Consider the following 14,516-nt stretch of genomic DNA (forward strand, 5'->3'; position numbering starts at 1 on the left):
TGCTTACCAGCCCATATACCTGGGACCCTGGCTCCGTCTTGTTCCTGTCCCTCCTGCCAATGCTGTAGCTGGTGCTCTGATCCCTGAGCCAGACCTCAAACACTTACAGCAAGAGAAAACAATAGCCACAATTGTGTCTGTTGTTATTGCTATTGTTGTTGTTGTTGTTATTATTATGACGATGGCAGTATTGGGACTGAACTCAGGGCCTTGAGCTTGTTTTCAGACAGGGTCTCATACTTTTTCCCTGGCCAGCCGTGGAACTCAAACCTATTCACGCCACGTCCTGTGTAGCGGAGACAGCAGACATTCACCTCGTCCACAGACTCCTGGCTGAGCGCCTGGCTGGAGCCACGCCTTACCTGTCTCCTCCTTACGGAGGCGGTTGTACAGCATCTGGAGGGAAAATTCTCGGGACAGAGACTGGGTTGTGCCCTGGTTGAACACAGAGAGGCCTTCCAGGGGCAGCTCCAGCAGGTGCCTGTCTGCGATCACGATCGTGTCCACCGTCTCCATCTGAGCTGTGAGCACGGAGATGACATCAACCGCGGGGAGACCTGCTCCCGATGGGGGGCCACCCCGCCCTGACCGTGCGACTGCCCCGTGGGGCAGACCTCAGCCTGGCGTGCGTGCGGGGCCCAAGGTGTGTCCTGGCTCTGACGGGAGGTTGGGCTGCTCCCCTGTGGACCAAGGCCGGCCTGACTGTAGATGCTGACTGTGGCTGATGGGAAGAGCCTGGTCCTGGGGTCACAGCTCACGCTCTGAGTCACACCACGGAGGCTCTCCCTGCACGCTCCTCATGCACAGAGCAAAACACGTTTGCTTAAAGCCAAGCAGCATCTTTCTTATCTGAATTGTGGCCATTTTTGGGACGGGAGCCCAGTTTAGTTTGGGTCCTTGGGAGAGACGGGGCCTGGCAGCAGAGTGAGATGTGGGACCTGTCTCTGACTGCGTAGGACCCGAACCCCTCATGTGTTCTGCCCGCGGTGGCCGGAGCCCCGAGGACCTGTCTCCCGGCATGGGGCAGCTGGGCTTGTGGGTGAGGCGCTTGGCACTCTGGGAAATCAAAGTTCTTTTCTGGTTGAGTGACAACCCCCTTGGTTCTGTGTTGACAAGTTCTTGTGGGAGATACAAAGGCATCTAAGAATTAAAGAATGATATTGCCCTTTATAAAAGCAGCAGATGCCAGGGAAGGAAAATGAAGCTGGTAGTTGCTTAACCCCCGGGGTCATGCGCTGAGCACAGCCGGCGTTTCCCGGGGCGTTGCGTCAGGGGCACAGGGGTGCGCTCAGAAGCCAGCAGAAGGGGAGGACAGGGCCCTGCATGGTGCTGCGGGCCTGGAGGCCATCCCCAGGATGACAGTTCATCCCTTCCAGAAGCGTCACAGCCTCCTCTGTCACGGGACGCCCTTCCTGGGCAGGGGTCAGCTTTATCTCCTGCACAAGGTCAGCCCAGCTCTTCTCCCGGGCAGGCCCCATGGGGGGTGGGCACTGACCACCGGCCTAGGAGGGGCAGGTGACCAGACACTGTCCGCATCTGTGAGCAGGACCTTCAGGTCTCCTGGCGGGGACGCCCAACACACAGGGAGCCCCAGACTCTGTTCACATCTCCAGCCTGCTGTCTAGGAACGTGGCCACTCAGCCTTCCTCAGTGGGCCGGGCAGGGTCCCAGTCCATCTCTTCCCGTGATGCACGCTTCCGTGGTTGGCGCTGCAGCCACCTACCTGTTGGATTGGACACTTTCCTTTCCTTCTCTTTGCCCTTTGACTTCCCTGGCTCAGTCATGATCACAGGAATTGGAATTCTGAAAGACAAAGCTGGGGTCTAGTGCCCAGGTGCACTGGAGCTAGGTCTCCGGTGGGCTCTGCGCCTTTCTGACTGCTGTCACTGGGACGGGCTAAGGACACCCTGGGTGCGGGGAGTGAGCCAGAGATGCCACAGAGCAGGCACAGCCGCCGGTGGAGAGCTGCACTGGTCACACTGCCCGGTGGAGAGCTGCACTGGTCACACTGCCCGGTGGAGAGCTGCACTGGTCACACTGCCCGGTGGAGAGCTGCACTGGTCACACTGCCCGGTGGAGAGCTGCACTGATCACACTGCCCGGTGGAGAGCAGCACTGATCACACTGCCCGGTGGAGAGCTGCACTGGTCTCGGCACTTGGAGCTCCATCTGGGAGGCCTGATCTCCAAAGAACACTTTGCCTCCTCTGCTCAGCACCCCAGTGTGTGGTCCCACCACAGCTGCAGAACTGAGCCCACGGTACCTGACTTCTGGAAAGTTCAGCAGGGGAAAGATGGGCTGCAGGTAATCTTCCATGAGCTCCAGGACCCCGCTGAGCTTCTGCAGACAGAGTTCTCTCTCTTCAGCAGGCAGGGTCTCCAGATCCTGTCCCAACAAACCGCAGCCTGTCCCCAAGTGTGTGGGGCCCCACACAGCCCCTCCAGCTGAGTGAGCAGGGGGCGGGGAGGACTGAGCTCCCGCCCTCTGGGGAGCACAGCGGACACCGACGTCTCCACCCACCTGTGCTGCAGCCCCAGGACTCCCAGCCCGGGTGCTCGAGGCCACCCTGAGACCCTCGCAGGCTGCCTGTGTGCTGTGGACAGAGGCTGCCAGGGCCCCTCCACACAGACTCAGCAGGGAGCGCTGCCCACACTGGGGCCTGGCCCCGCCCCAGGGCCCTGGCTCCCCCAGGGTGCTCACACTGGGGCCTGGCCCTGCCCCGGGGCCCTGGCTATTCCAGAGTGCTCACACTGGGGCCTGGCCCCGCCCCGGGGCCCTGGCTCTCCCAGAGTGCTCACACTGGGGCCTGGCCCCACCCCGGGGCCCTGGCTCTCCCAGGGTTCTCACACTGGGGCCTGGCACTATCCCCGTGGTCCTGGCTCTCCCAGGGTGCCCACACTGGGGCCTGGCCCCGCCCCAGGGCCCTGGCTCTCCCAGGGTGCTCACACTGGGGCCTGGCACTATCCCCGTGGTCCTGGCTCTCCCAGGGTGCTCATACTGGGGCCTGGCCCCGCCCCGGGGCCCTGGCTCTCCCAAGGTGCTCACACTGGGGCCTGGCCCCGCCCCAGGGCCCTGGCTCTCCCAGGGTACCCACACTGGGGCCTGGCCCCACCCCAGGGCCTGGCTCTCCCAGGGTGCTCACACTGGGGCCTGGCACTATCCCCGTGGTCCTGGCTCTCCCAGGGTGCCCACATTGGGGCCTGGCCCCGCCCCAGGGCCCTGGCTCCCCCAGGGTGCTCACACTGGGGCCTGGCACTATCCCCGTGGTCCTGGCTCTCCCAGGGTGCTCACACTGGGGCCTGGCCCCGCCCCGGGGCCCTGGCTCTCCCAAGGTGCTCACACTGGGGCCTGGCCCCGCCCCGGGGCCCTGGTTCTCCCAGAGTGCTCACACTAGGGCCTGGCCCCGCCCCAGGGCCCTGGCTCTCCCAGGGTACCCACACTGGGGCCTGGCCCCACCCCAGGGCCTGGCTCTCCCAGGGTGCTCACACTGGGGCCTGGCCCCACCCCAGGGCCCTGGCTCTCCCAGGGTGCTCACACTGGGGCCTGGCACTATCCCCATGGCCCTGGCTCTCCCAGGGTGCTCACACTGGCGCCTGGCACTGCCCTCAAGGCCCTGGCTCTCTCCCAGGGTGCTCACACTGGGGCCTGGCCCCGCCCCAGGGCCCTGGCTCTCCCAGGGTGCCCACACTGGGGCCTGGCCCTGCCCCGGGGCCCTGGCTCTCCAAGGGTGCCCACACTGGGGCCTGGCCCCGCCCCGGGGCCCTGGCTATTCCAGGGTGCCCATCATCTGCAGTGCCATCTGGAGCCAGGCCCAGGAGCGTAGGTCTGCCGTGTACCCGAGCTTGATTTTGGGTCAGCTTCTGGAACTGCTGGAACTTGACCATCAGGTCTGAGAAGGCCGCCGGGGTCACCGTAATCTTCATCACTTTGCAGTGCCCTGTGCAGACACAGGCTGAGTGCCAAGCTGCCGGGTGTGCGGCGGCTCGGAGGTCAGCCCTGAGCCCCCACGTGTCGCTGCAGGATGGGCCGACAGCTGGGCCAGAGCCTCCTGCTGCCACCTCTGGCCCCGCTGGACCCCTGGGTTTCCTCACCCGCGGCTGGGTGTGTGCTCGGGCTTCCCCGGGGAAGGCCACATCCACCCCACGTGCTCAGCGGGAAGTCGGACCTCGGCCCCAGCTCACCGCCTACTTGCTGCAGTTTCCCCTTGACTATGGATGTGGACTTGGGCTTCTCGTAGGCGGCTGCGTAGAGTCGGGACCTGTGGGCCAAGACAGTCGGGAGCCAGGCCCAGCGGGGCTGGAGAGCCAAGCTGCGGCCTGAGCCCGCGGTGCTGCCCTCCAGGGTCTCTTCCCAGCAGGGCCAGTCAAGATGAGGCCCTCGCCTCCACCCCAGGCCCAGACCAGAGCTGTCCACCCCCATCGCCTCTCGGCTCCATTTTGGAGGCGGCCTCGGGTTCCAGGACTCGACCTCGGAGACCGGGCGCCCCTCCGCAGACCCCAGCCTGGCCTCTGTCTCAGGCCCGGGCCTGGCTGGCAGGGCCCGTTCAGGACACTTCGCAGCTGACCACGGCCCCCAGGGCGGGGGCTTCTCCTGGGGCAGGGGCCCACCCCAGGTCCTTACTTGTCTGGAGAGTGATACAGGAAGACAGCCTGGACCGAGGGCGGAATCTCGCTGAGGATGTTGAAGTGCTGCTCAGTGACGCAGAGGTTCTGATAGGCCTGAATGACAAACAGGGCGAGGGAGAGGCCATCGAAGGGGCTCCAGGGTCCTGCCTGTGCTGGGAGCCACCACAAGGGGGAGACAGGCACCGGGTGGGAAGAGGCGCAGCCCCGCCCACCGCCTGTCCCCCGCCCACCGCCTCTCCTGTTCCCCCGCGTCACGGGCAGACGCACACACGCGCACACGCATGCAGACACGGCTGTGCCCACGCCGCCCGCAGGCCGGCACCCTGCCCAGGCTCTCATGCCTCCAACTCGAGCCTCTAGCACACTGTCTAATCTTGCCAGTGCGCGTCTGCGGCACCCAGCCACGGACGTCTCATCTGTGGGCAGAACCAGCCCTCGCCCATGCACAGCTCTTCTCCTGCCTGCAGTCAGCTTCTCCCCGATGGCTCATGGGCCACGGCTTCTCCGTTCCACTCAGCTTCTCCCCTGGATGGCTCATGGGCCACGGCTTCTCCGTTCCGCTCAGCTTCTCCCCTGGATGGCTCATGGGCCACGGCTTCTCCGTTCCGCTCAGCTTCTCCCCTGGATGGCTCATGGGCCACAGCTTCTCTGATCTGTTCAGCTTCTCCCCTGGATGGCTCATGGGCCACAGCTTCTCTGATCTGTTCAGCTTCTCCCATCGATGGCTCATGGGCCACGGCTTCTCCGTTCTATTCAGCTTCTCTCCAGGAAGGCTCGTGGGCCACGGCTTCTCTGATCTGTTCAGCTTCTCCCATCAATGGCTCATGGGCCACAGCTTCTCGTTCTGTTCAGCTTCTCCCATCGATGGCTCATGGGCCACGGCTTCTCCGTTCTGTTCAGCTTCTCTCCAGGATGGCTCATGGGCCACGGCTTCTCTGATCTGTTCAGCTTCTCCCCAGGATGGCTCATGGGCCACGGCTTCTCTGATCTGTTCAGCTTCTCCCATCGATGGCTCATGGGCCACGGCTTCTCCGATCTGTTCAGCTTCTCCCCTGGATGGCTCGTGGGCCACGGCTTCTCCATTCTGCTCAGCTTCTCCCCTGGATGGCTCATGGGCCACGGCTTCTCCGTTCTGTTCAGCTTCTCCCCTGGATGGCTCATGGGCCACGGCTTCTCCGATCTGTTCAGCTTCTCTCCAGGATGGCTCATGGGCCACGGCTTCTCCGATCTGTTCAGCTTCTCTCCAGGAAGGCTTGTGGGCCATGGCTTCTCTGATCTGTTCAGCTTCTCCTATCGATGGCTCATGGGCCATGGCTTCTCCGTTCTGCTCAGCTTCTCCCCTGGATGGCTCATGGGCCACGGATTCTCTGATCTGTTCAGCTTCTCCCCTGGATGGCTCATGGGCCACGGCTTCTCCGATCTGTTCAGCTTCTCCCATCGATGGCTCATGGGCCACGGCTTCTCCGTTCTGCTCAGCTTCTCCCCTGGATGGCTCATGGGCCACGGCTTCTCCGTTCTGCTCAGCTTCTCCCCTGGATGGCTCATGGGCCACGGCTTCTCCGTTCTGCTCAGCTTCTCCCCTGGATGGCTCATGGGCCACGGCTTCTCCGATCTGTTCAGCTTCTCCCCTGGATGGCTCATGGGCCACGGCTTCTCTGTTCTGTTCAGCTTCTCCCCTGGATGGCTCGTGGGCCACGGCTTCTCCGTTCTGTTCAGCTTCTCACCTGGATGCCTCGTGGGCCATGGCTTCTCCGATCTGTTCAGCTTCTCCCCTGGATGGCTCATGGGCCATGGCTTCTCTGATCTGTTCATGTTTTTGTATCTCATAGTCACATTGCTGTGTGTTAACATCTTGCTGGATCACCATCCTTCCTGCTCATCCTCCGTGACTCTTGGTTCACCTTTTTCTTTCTAAGTGCCAGCCCTTTTAAAGCAACCCACAGTTACATTTTCCCTTTCATCCAATCCAACAATTGTTGACCTGGAGTGACTAGTCTTGTACTCTTCCTCTTTTGGGACTGTATGTTTTGTATTTTCCCCTCTCTTCATTGTCTTTTGGATTGATATAATACTACTGTAAAATGTTTCCTTTTTGTTAACCTAGTTACACATTAGTTTGGTTGGTACTTGTAGGACCTGGGGGGTAGGGACTCCTGGACCTCCGAGTTCTACCATTTCTCTGGTGGTGACGGGTGCGGGGTATCGGCTGTCCCTCACCCCCACCCCTTACACTGTCCTGTCTCCCACTGTGGCCCTGTGATGCCATTGGAAGCTCACAGGACTTCATGGTTCAGACCGCAGCACTGTCTTTTTTGGTCAGTTATGGGGCTTCAGCTCAGGCCTGGGCGCTGTCCTTGAGCCTCCTTGTGTTCACGATGGCTCTGTCACTTGAGCCGCAGTGTCACCTCCAGCGCCATGGCACTTCACTCCCATGGTGCTTGTGCGTCAGTTCTGGTCAAGGCTCGGCCTCTCCTCACGGTTTATGTAACTGCCTGAAAGGATTCGCCAGAAGCCTCCTTTTGGTTTTTCTTTTATTATTGGTCACAGATTGCCTTGGGATTTTGTTTGCCTAGAAATGTCTTCATGCACCTGCCTTGTGAACAGTATTTCACCGTTCAGTATTTCACTGGAGGCTCTTTTCCTTTGGCCTGGTAATGTGCTGTTTTCTTCAGATGCTAGGAGTTTGTCACTTTGTGCTCAGAGGGTGATTTTCTTGATGTTTCTGCAAGTGTGTGTGTGTGTGTGTGTGTGTGTGTGTGTGTGTGTGTGTGCACGCCCGCACACACACATGCATGATTTCACATAGTAAATCCCAAGCCTGTAGGTCTTATGAGCATAGGAAGTTCCTTCCTAGTCTTGCTTGAAGACTCAAAGAAATGTGACTCTGGCCTTTGGCTAGGCTAGGCTCTTGCCCTCCTTGGCTCCTGTGTTCTCCCACGGGGTCTTCTCTGGGTCTGTGCTGGTCTTGGGTCCGGGTGTGGACTGCGATCACTTTCCCGCTCTTCACTTCTAAAGCTCCAGGCCCGTGTGTCTGGGGCTCTCACCCCACAAGTCTGTTCCCCAGGCTCTCACAAGACCCAGCCCCGGCAGGGTCCCCAGCCAGAGTCCCGTGGCTGCTCCTCCCCGTGGCCTTTCCCTAGAGCACACTTGTAGGTCTCGGCCGTCCTGAGTGGGCCAGTGGCTCCCCGGTGGCATCATCTGAACCTCACTTGCTCTGGCTGCGGCTGCAGCTGGTGTCACGTGCCTGGCGTGGTTTGGATCACGGCACCAGCTCCCCTGTGCCTGTGCACAGCCATGGGCTGAGCACTCCTACACCGCTGGCTGGGCCTCAGCCCGAGGGTTCACCGCCAAGCTCAGCGCAGGCCCGTCTGCACCCATGTTAAACTCGTCCTCTGTGCCCTTCACTGGGGAAGCCATTTACACTCCCACCTGATGGAACAGAGTGCACACAGCCTCCTCCCTAGGATCCACCGTGCAGGCTGCACCTCCGGCTGCCAGCCCAGGCTCCTTCCCCTCTAAGTCCCACAGAGGCCCACTTTCCATCTTGGGGTGGACACTGGGAATCCACTGGTGATGTCTAGGGCAGTTTTGGTTGTCAAAAGGCCAACATCCCCAGCTGCATGCCGGCCACACAGAACTGGCCCCGGTGCGGGCACAAGCAAGCACTCAGGAACAGAGGATGCAGAGGGGCTGGGGGCCACCCACAGGAGGACGGGGACAGTACAGAGGAGGTCATCCTCAGGAGGACGGGGACAGTACAGAGCAGGTCATCCTCAGGAGGACGGGAAGGAGCACAGTCCAGGCAGGGCCATGGAGGGATCTGGAGCCCCCGTCTGGGGGCCATGGAGGGAGCTGGAGCCTCCTGGGGGGCCTGAGGGGTGGGTCTGGGCCCCTGGGTGGGACCACGGGGTCTGGAGGCCTCTGGGAGCAGGTCTGGAGCCCCCCTCCCCAGTCACCTTGAAGGTGGTGGTCAGCTTCTGCTCCATGCTGGCAAACAGGCTGGTGGACGTCTTGTACTGCTGCTTCAGCTGTCTCTGGAGCTGCAGCAGAGCTGCCAGCTGTGAGCTGCTGGTGTTGGCCGTGGCCTTGAGCAGCACCTCCTGCATCATCTCCGAGGCTGAGCAACTCTGACACAGACCGGGGCGGTGGTCATGTGCGTGCAGTGTGACCCGTGGGCCCGGGGGGGCGGGCAGAAGCTGGGCAAGCACATTGTGGTGCTTCCTGGGCTAGACCTCTGACTACACTAGCCTTTGGCCACGCAGGGGGTCCTGAGGACGCGCCACTGGTGGACCCGTAGGGCCGGGGAGAGGGGACAGACTGCCTTGGGGCTGCCTAGGCCCTGTCTCCTTTACCCGGGTGCACCCCACAGCCAAGACCCCAGCTGCAGGCCGGCCGGTGGGCACCGTGGCCGCACCCGGTGCCCGAGCAGGGCCGTACCTGAGACAGAGCCAGAAACTGGCAGGTGGTGGCGGGGTCCAGGGTGCCGGTGCACTCCACCATCTCCAGGCTGGCGGCGGCTGCGATCTTTGTGAGCTTGTTGCCCAGGGCGGTGTGCAGGCACTGCAGCAGCACTTCCGAGGCCTGGGCCAGGTACCGCTGGGCCATCATCATCCTCTTCTGCGGGCCAGAGAGGCTCAGCCTCGGGCTCCCCAGCGGAGACCGCCGAGGGACGGGGGGCAGGGGGGAGGGTCTCCGGCACACCCACCTTCAGACTCTCGGCCTTCTTGCTGTGCTTCTTGGGGGAGTCCTTGAAGGCCGGCAGCTCCCGCACGAAGGGCTCTGGGATCTTTGTTTCGGTCTCCATCTCCAGGGATCGCAGCCGGCTCACCTTGGCCCCCATCTAGGGCACACACAGGGCCGGGCAGCTCCTGGACTCCTCCCGGCCAGGGGCTGGGGCGGGCCCCATCTATCACGGCCCTCGGCGCCTGCTCTGCCCAAGATGGGCTTTGTGGATGTGGAAGGGCCATGGCTTGAGAGGCGCCGATGACCATGAGTGGCAGCCAGGGTGCGGGTAAACCGAGGGAGCAGACCAGCACCACAGCCCCAGTCACTACCATGGCTCCTCCTGTCCCGTCCTCCACCCCGGGATCTCCCACTGTCCGTCCTCCACCCCGGGATCTCCCACTGTCCGTCCTCCACTCCCGTCCTCCACCCCTGACATTCCCACTGTCCGTCCTCCACTCCCATCCTCCACCCCTGACATTCCCACTGTCCGTCCTCCACTCCCATCCTCCACCCCTGACATTCCCACTGTCCGTCCTCCACTCCCGTCCTCCACCCCTGACATTCCCACTGTCCGTCCTCCACTCCCATCCTCCACCCCGGGATCTCCCACTGTCCATCCTCCACTCCAGTCCTCCCCTCCCACGGCTCCCGTGTCCAGTTCTTTAGAAACGCCCTCCCTGCCTGTCAGTGTGGTCAGTATGAGGCAGTCAGGTGCCCATGTCCTCTCACAGAGTGGCCAGGAGACAGACACTAAGTGAGGGAAGGGAATGCAGGCAGGCAAGGGAGCAGGCCCTGAAGATTGGGTAGAGGCGGAGAGGTGGAGAGGGCCTGAGCTTGTGGGCTCAGAAGATGTTGCTTTGGTAAGAAGCTGAATGCACTCTCAGTTGCTGGCAGACTAAGTGGGTAAGAAGCCATCCTATGCACAGAGGCCTGGCAGCCCTGACCCAGAAGACAATGTCCCTTGTGCTGGCCACACTGCCCCCTACCCGCAGTGCTGGCCAAGCTGTAGGGAGCACCCATCAAAACCCAGGCTGGGTCCACACCCAGCCTCTACAAAGCCCAGAGATACGGAGCTTGTTTTAAAGCACAGTGGACTCACACTAGTGGCTGCAAACACCAAACCTGCCTTGAAATTAAACACTGTCCTTAGAGTCATGAAGTTGGTCAAGGAATCTGAAAAAATCTCAAGCTGTGGAATCTGAAAGCACCTCAAACTGACATGGAGGATACTACTACACACCAAAATGATGGGACTTTGTCAAAACAGGGCTTAGAGGAAAGATCCTGACTGTGAGGATGGAAAGGCTGGAAGGCTTTAGTTTCTAGAAGCCCTGAGGCAGCAGGCAGCCACATCTAAGAGAAAAGAAGGGAGCTGGGGCAGGGGAGGGGAACCTGGGCCGGCGCTGCGTTTCTGGAGCCTCCTGGGCCCATGTATGGCCAGCACGCTTGGGGCCAGGGCTGTGTGCCACCCGCAGCATCCACCAAGAGCACGCCAGGCTCAGTGTGGCAGCCAGACAGGTTCTCACAGTCGTGGAGGGCTCCGTCCGTTCACCCAGCAAAAGCCCCATCCTGCCCAGGGGCTGGCCTGGCTGGGAGCCCGCTGGGTGCAGGGCTGGCTGGGACACAGGCCAGCTAGGCCGGCCTGGAGGGGTTTGTCTGTTGGGCAGGTGCTGGGGCGTCCAGGGCGTGCAGGACTCTGATGGGCAGGGAGCGAGGGCCTTCAAGAGGCTCCTGTGTGCTCTGAGTGGCCGGCAACTGGGAGTGGAGACTCCCTGGCCATGGGGGTGGGGGTGGCGTAGAGGCGGGCCAGTGCGGGGGGCTCGCCCAGGGAGCCCGTGTTCCTCAGGCACAGACGTAGCAGAATGCGCCCCGAGGCAAGAGCCAGGCACCTACCAAGAGGCCCTCCTCCCAGCAGAAGGAGGAGCGCACGGGGTCTGTCTGCACCGCCAGCAGGCGCAGGGCTCTCCCGACCAGGCCCAGGAACTTGGCTCGGATTTCCACACAGCCCACGCACAGTGGCTGCATGCTCTCTAGCTGCACCAGCGACATGTGCACCAGGGTCCGCTTCAGGGTGAACCATTGCTTCCAAGATAAGGAGGCCTGGTCACCATGGTGCTTGGGAATCTGCCCAGCCCGGAAGCCCACAGGCCCCCCCCCCAGCCCCACGCTGGAAGCCCCCTTCCCCCACCCACAGGCCCCCCGTCCAGTGCTGCACTGTGGAACTTCAGGCTCTCTGAGCAGCTTCCCATACCATGCAGCCCTGTGGACCGTTGGGTCTCCAGGGCTTGGGCATCAAAAGGGCCACAAAAGTTCTCCTATAACGTCAAGTCCAATTTTAGGGCTATTTCTGATCCTAAATATTTAATACTATAATATGTTCAATATATAGTATATTCATTTCAAATTAAATTGATTCATTCTTCATAACATCTAAAAAAAAGGTAAAGCAGCAGAAAATTGTTTCTTTCCAAGTTGGGTATTTCCACATGCCCAGTTTTTTTTTCTGGAACCAGAGCCTTCTATAGCCTAGGCAAGCGCCATTAGCGTATGTTTTGTTTTGAAGCTAGTGTCACAGGACTTAGTGAACCCTTCGGTGTGCTAGGAAGGCTAAACGCAAAGCCCAGGGCACTGGAGCGGGTGGCCGGGGCTGGGCTGGGGCTGTGTGCGGTCACCAGGCCGATGGGAGAGTCGTCTCTGTTCTCCATGAAGTCCTCCAGCAGCTTCTCCACGGAGCCTCGGTCCTGGTGCCGCTCCAGCTTCTCCCGCCACATGAACTGCATGAGGTCCAGGCAGGCCTTCCCCAGGTGGAGCTTGAGGCGTGCCAGCCTCCGCATCAGCGGGGAGTTCACGTTCTGTAACTGGAGGGGCGGGGCGGCCCGCGTACCCGCGGGGGGGGGACCACGGGCCCATGCCTGTCACCCAATCCATCCCCTACACCGCGTACCCCACCAGGGGACCACGGGCCCATGCTGCAGTCAGCCCTCCATCCCCTACACCGCGTACCCCTGCCAGGGGGGACCATGGACCCATGCCTAGTCACCCATCCTACTACCACCCAGCGGGTGACAACAGACCCACGCCTAATCTACCCCCATCCTACATCACCACCCAGGTACAGATGACACTGAGGTACAGAGATCTTACAAACCACACCGAGGTCTGGAAGCTGGCTTACACCTCAGTTTCCCAGGAGCCCGTGGCTTCCCCCACCTACTCCCTCCAACGTGAGCACATGGCTATTTGAGGCTACGGTTGTGATAAGCGGCGCGTGTGTGCAGGTCTCATCTCCTGTGTCCACGCTGCTGCGTGCACACTGTCCTTTTTTCTAGCGGAGTGGTTTTCGCAGTATGGTGCGCTGCCATTTATCTAAGCACTCAGTCCTATTCCAGTTTGGGGTTACTGCAAGGAGAGCTGCTCTGAGCCCCGCTCACAGGAGCCTGGCGCGTGGGGCTCCCATCTCCCCCGGCGCATCTCTTACAAGGCTGCATGCTGTGAAACTACAACTTACACCAGGTGTTCAAAAGTCTCCGAGCCCTTCCCCTCCACTCGGCACCACCTGATGCCACCCCGGGAAGCCTGAGCCTCCATTCCTCTGGCCACATTCTGTGTTTCATGTATCCTGTCTGGATTGGGGAGTGCATCTAGCCTCCGTTAGAGTGAAGGTCATCTGGCTGGAGAGAGGCTGGGACAGTGAGCAGGAGGGAGCCGGGGCCAGGGCTGATACGTACGTCCTGGAGTGACAGCAGCCCCTGAATCCGGTGGAACAGCGCCTCCTCCTCAGCCACGGCCCTCCTGGCCACGTCATAGGCTTCCAGGTAATAGGTGATCTTCTGTTCTTCGTCTTTCTCCTTTCGGGCACACAACCTTCAAACAACATGACAAAGATGCTAAAGCAAATACATGTCACTAGTACTGATTAATATACAACATATAATCTCCACATAATTATACTGTATCTGTTATTACATTTATAGTTGGATGTTTTTCTTTGGGGGAGGGGGTGGTCCTGGGGTTTGAACTCTGGGACTGGGCACTGTCCCTGAACTTCTTTTGCTCAAGACAGGCATTCTACCACTTGAGCCACAGCGCCACTTCTAGCTTTTCCTTTCCTTTCTTTTCTTTTTTGGTAATTTATTGGAGATAAGAGTTTCATGGACTTTCCTGCCTGGGCTGGCTTCAAACTGTGATCCTCAGATCTCAGCCTCCTGAGTGGCTAGGATTATAGGTGTGAGCCACCAGCTGTCTGGCTGGTTGGATGTCTAGATATGTTTATGCTGGTCCTGGGGCCTGAACTCAGGGCTTGGGCACTGTCCTTAAGCTATTTGGCTCAAGGCTAGCGCCTTGCCACTGGAGCCACAGCTCCATGCTGCTGTTTGCTGGCTGACTGGCTCACTCAGGACCGCGGTGTCCCGTGGGTGGTGGGGGAGGCGCGGGGTGGACGCTGCCCTGGGAGGGCGGGTGGGGGCCGGTGCGGGGTGCGGCCCTCCGCGGCTGCCGGGCCCCAGCACGCACCTCTTGAGCTTGGCACGGGCAATCCTCACGTTCATGCAGTCCGTCTCGTACCCGCAGTTGGAACACTTCGCCTCCATGTCCACCAGGTGCTTGTCTATCTCCTTCAGCAGAAGCAGGCCCTCCGGGGACTCGCTGGCAGTGGCTGAGCCCTGGCCCATCTTCAGCTGGAGGTACAGGCACCTGTGGGCGCGGCCTCTTCAGGGGCGGGGCCTCCCGGATGACGGGGCCTCTCCAGGGGGTGGGGCCTCTCCAGGGGGCGGGGCCTCCCCAGAGGGTGGGACCTCTCCAGGGGGCGGGGCCTCTCCAGGGGCGGGGCCTCCCAGATGACGGTGCCTCTCCAGGGGGTGGGGCCTCTCCAGGGGGCGGGGCCTCCCCAGAGGGTGGGACCTCTCCAGGGGGCGGGGCCTCTCCAGGGGCGGGGCCTCTTCAGGGGCGGGGCCTCCCAGATGACGGTGCCTCTCCAGGGGGTGGGGCCTCTTCAGGGGTGGGGCCTCTCCAGGGGGTGGGGCCTCTCCAGGGGGCGGGGCCTCTCCAGGGGCGGGGCCTCTCCAGGGGCGGGGCAGAGTCAGAAGCCCAGAGTATGGCAGCGCCCCTCAGTGCCCACCACGGTCGCTGATCAAGCACTTAGGACCTTGTTCTCTCCCAGGCTGGAAC

The 14,516-nt window shown here is 61.3% G+C and overlaps 1 protein-coding gene across 1 annotated transcript in view; it reads right to left on the reverse strand.

The window, feature by feature from the left end:
- Cfap46 (cilia and flagella associated protein 46) overlaps positions 1-14,516 on the reverse strand; it is a 92,468-nt gene that overhangs the window by 8,983 nt on the left and 68,969 nt on the right. Inside the window, exons 38-50 of the mRNA XM_070011425.1 lie at positions 13,863-14,042; positions 13,079-13,214; positions 12,023-12,208; positions 11,244-11,432; positions 9,331-9,465; positions 9,063-9,242; positions 8,582-8,752; positions 4,621-4,718; positions 4,182-4,258; positions 3,837-3,937; positions 2,264-2,385; positions 1,724-1,803; positions 363-521 (exon numbers count right to left, since the gene is read on the reverse strand). Coding sequence (XP_069867526.1) covers positions 363-521; positions 1,724-1,803; positions 2,264-2,385; positions 3,837-3,937; positions 4,182-4,258; positions 4,621-4,718; positions 8,582-8,752; positions 9,063-9,242; positions 9,331-9,465; positions 11,244-11,432; positions 12,023-12,208; positions 13,079-13,214; positions 13,863-14,042 — 1,814 coding nt within the window. The remainder of the gene's footprint in view (positions 1-362; positions 522-1,723; positions 1,804-2,263; positions 2,386-3,836; positions 3,938-4,181; positions 4,259-4,620; positions 4,719-8,581; positions 8,753-9,062; positions 9,243-9,330; positions 9,466-11,243; positions 11,433-12,022; positions 12,209-13,078; positions 13,215-13,862; positions 14,043-14,516) is intronic.

Source organism: Dipodomys merriami, unplaced genomic scaffold (genome assembly GCF_024711535.1).
Source record: "Dipodomys merriami isolate MVZ:Mamm:240054 unplaced genomic scaffold, mDipMer1.0.p SCAF_82, whole genome shotgun sequence".
NCBI classification, from domain to species: domain Eukaryota; kingdom Metazoa; phylum Chordata; class Mammalia; order Rodentia; family Heteromyidae; genus Dipodomys; species Dipodomys merriami.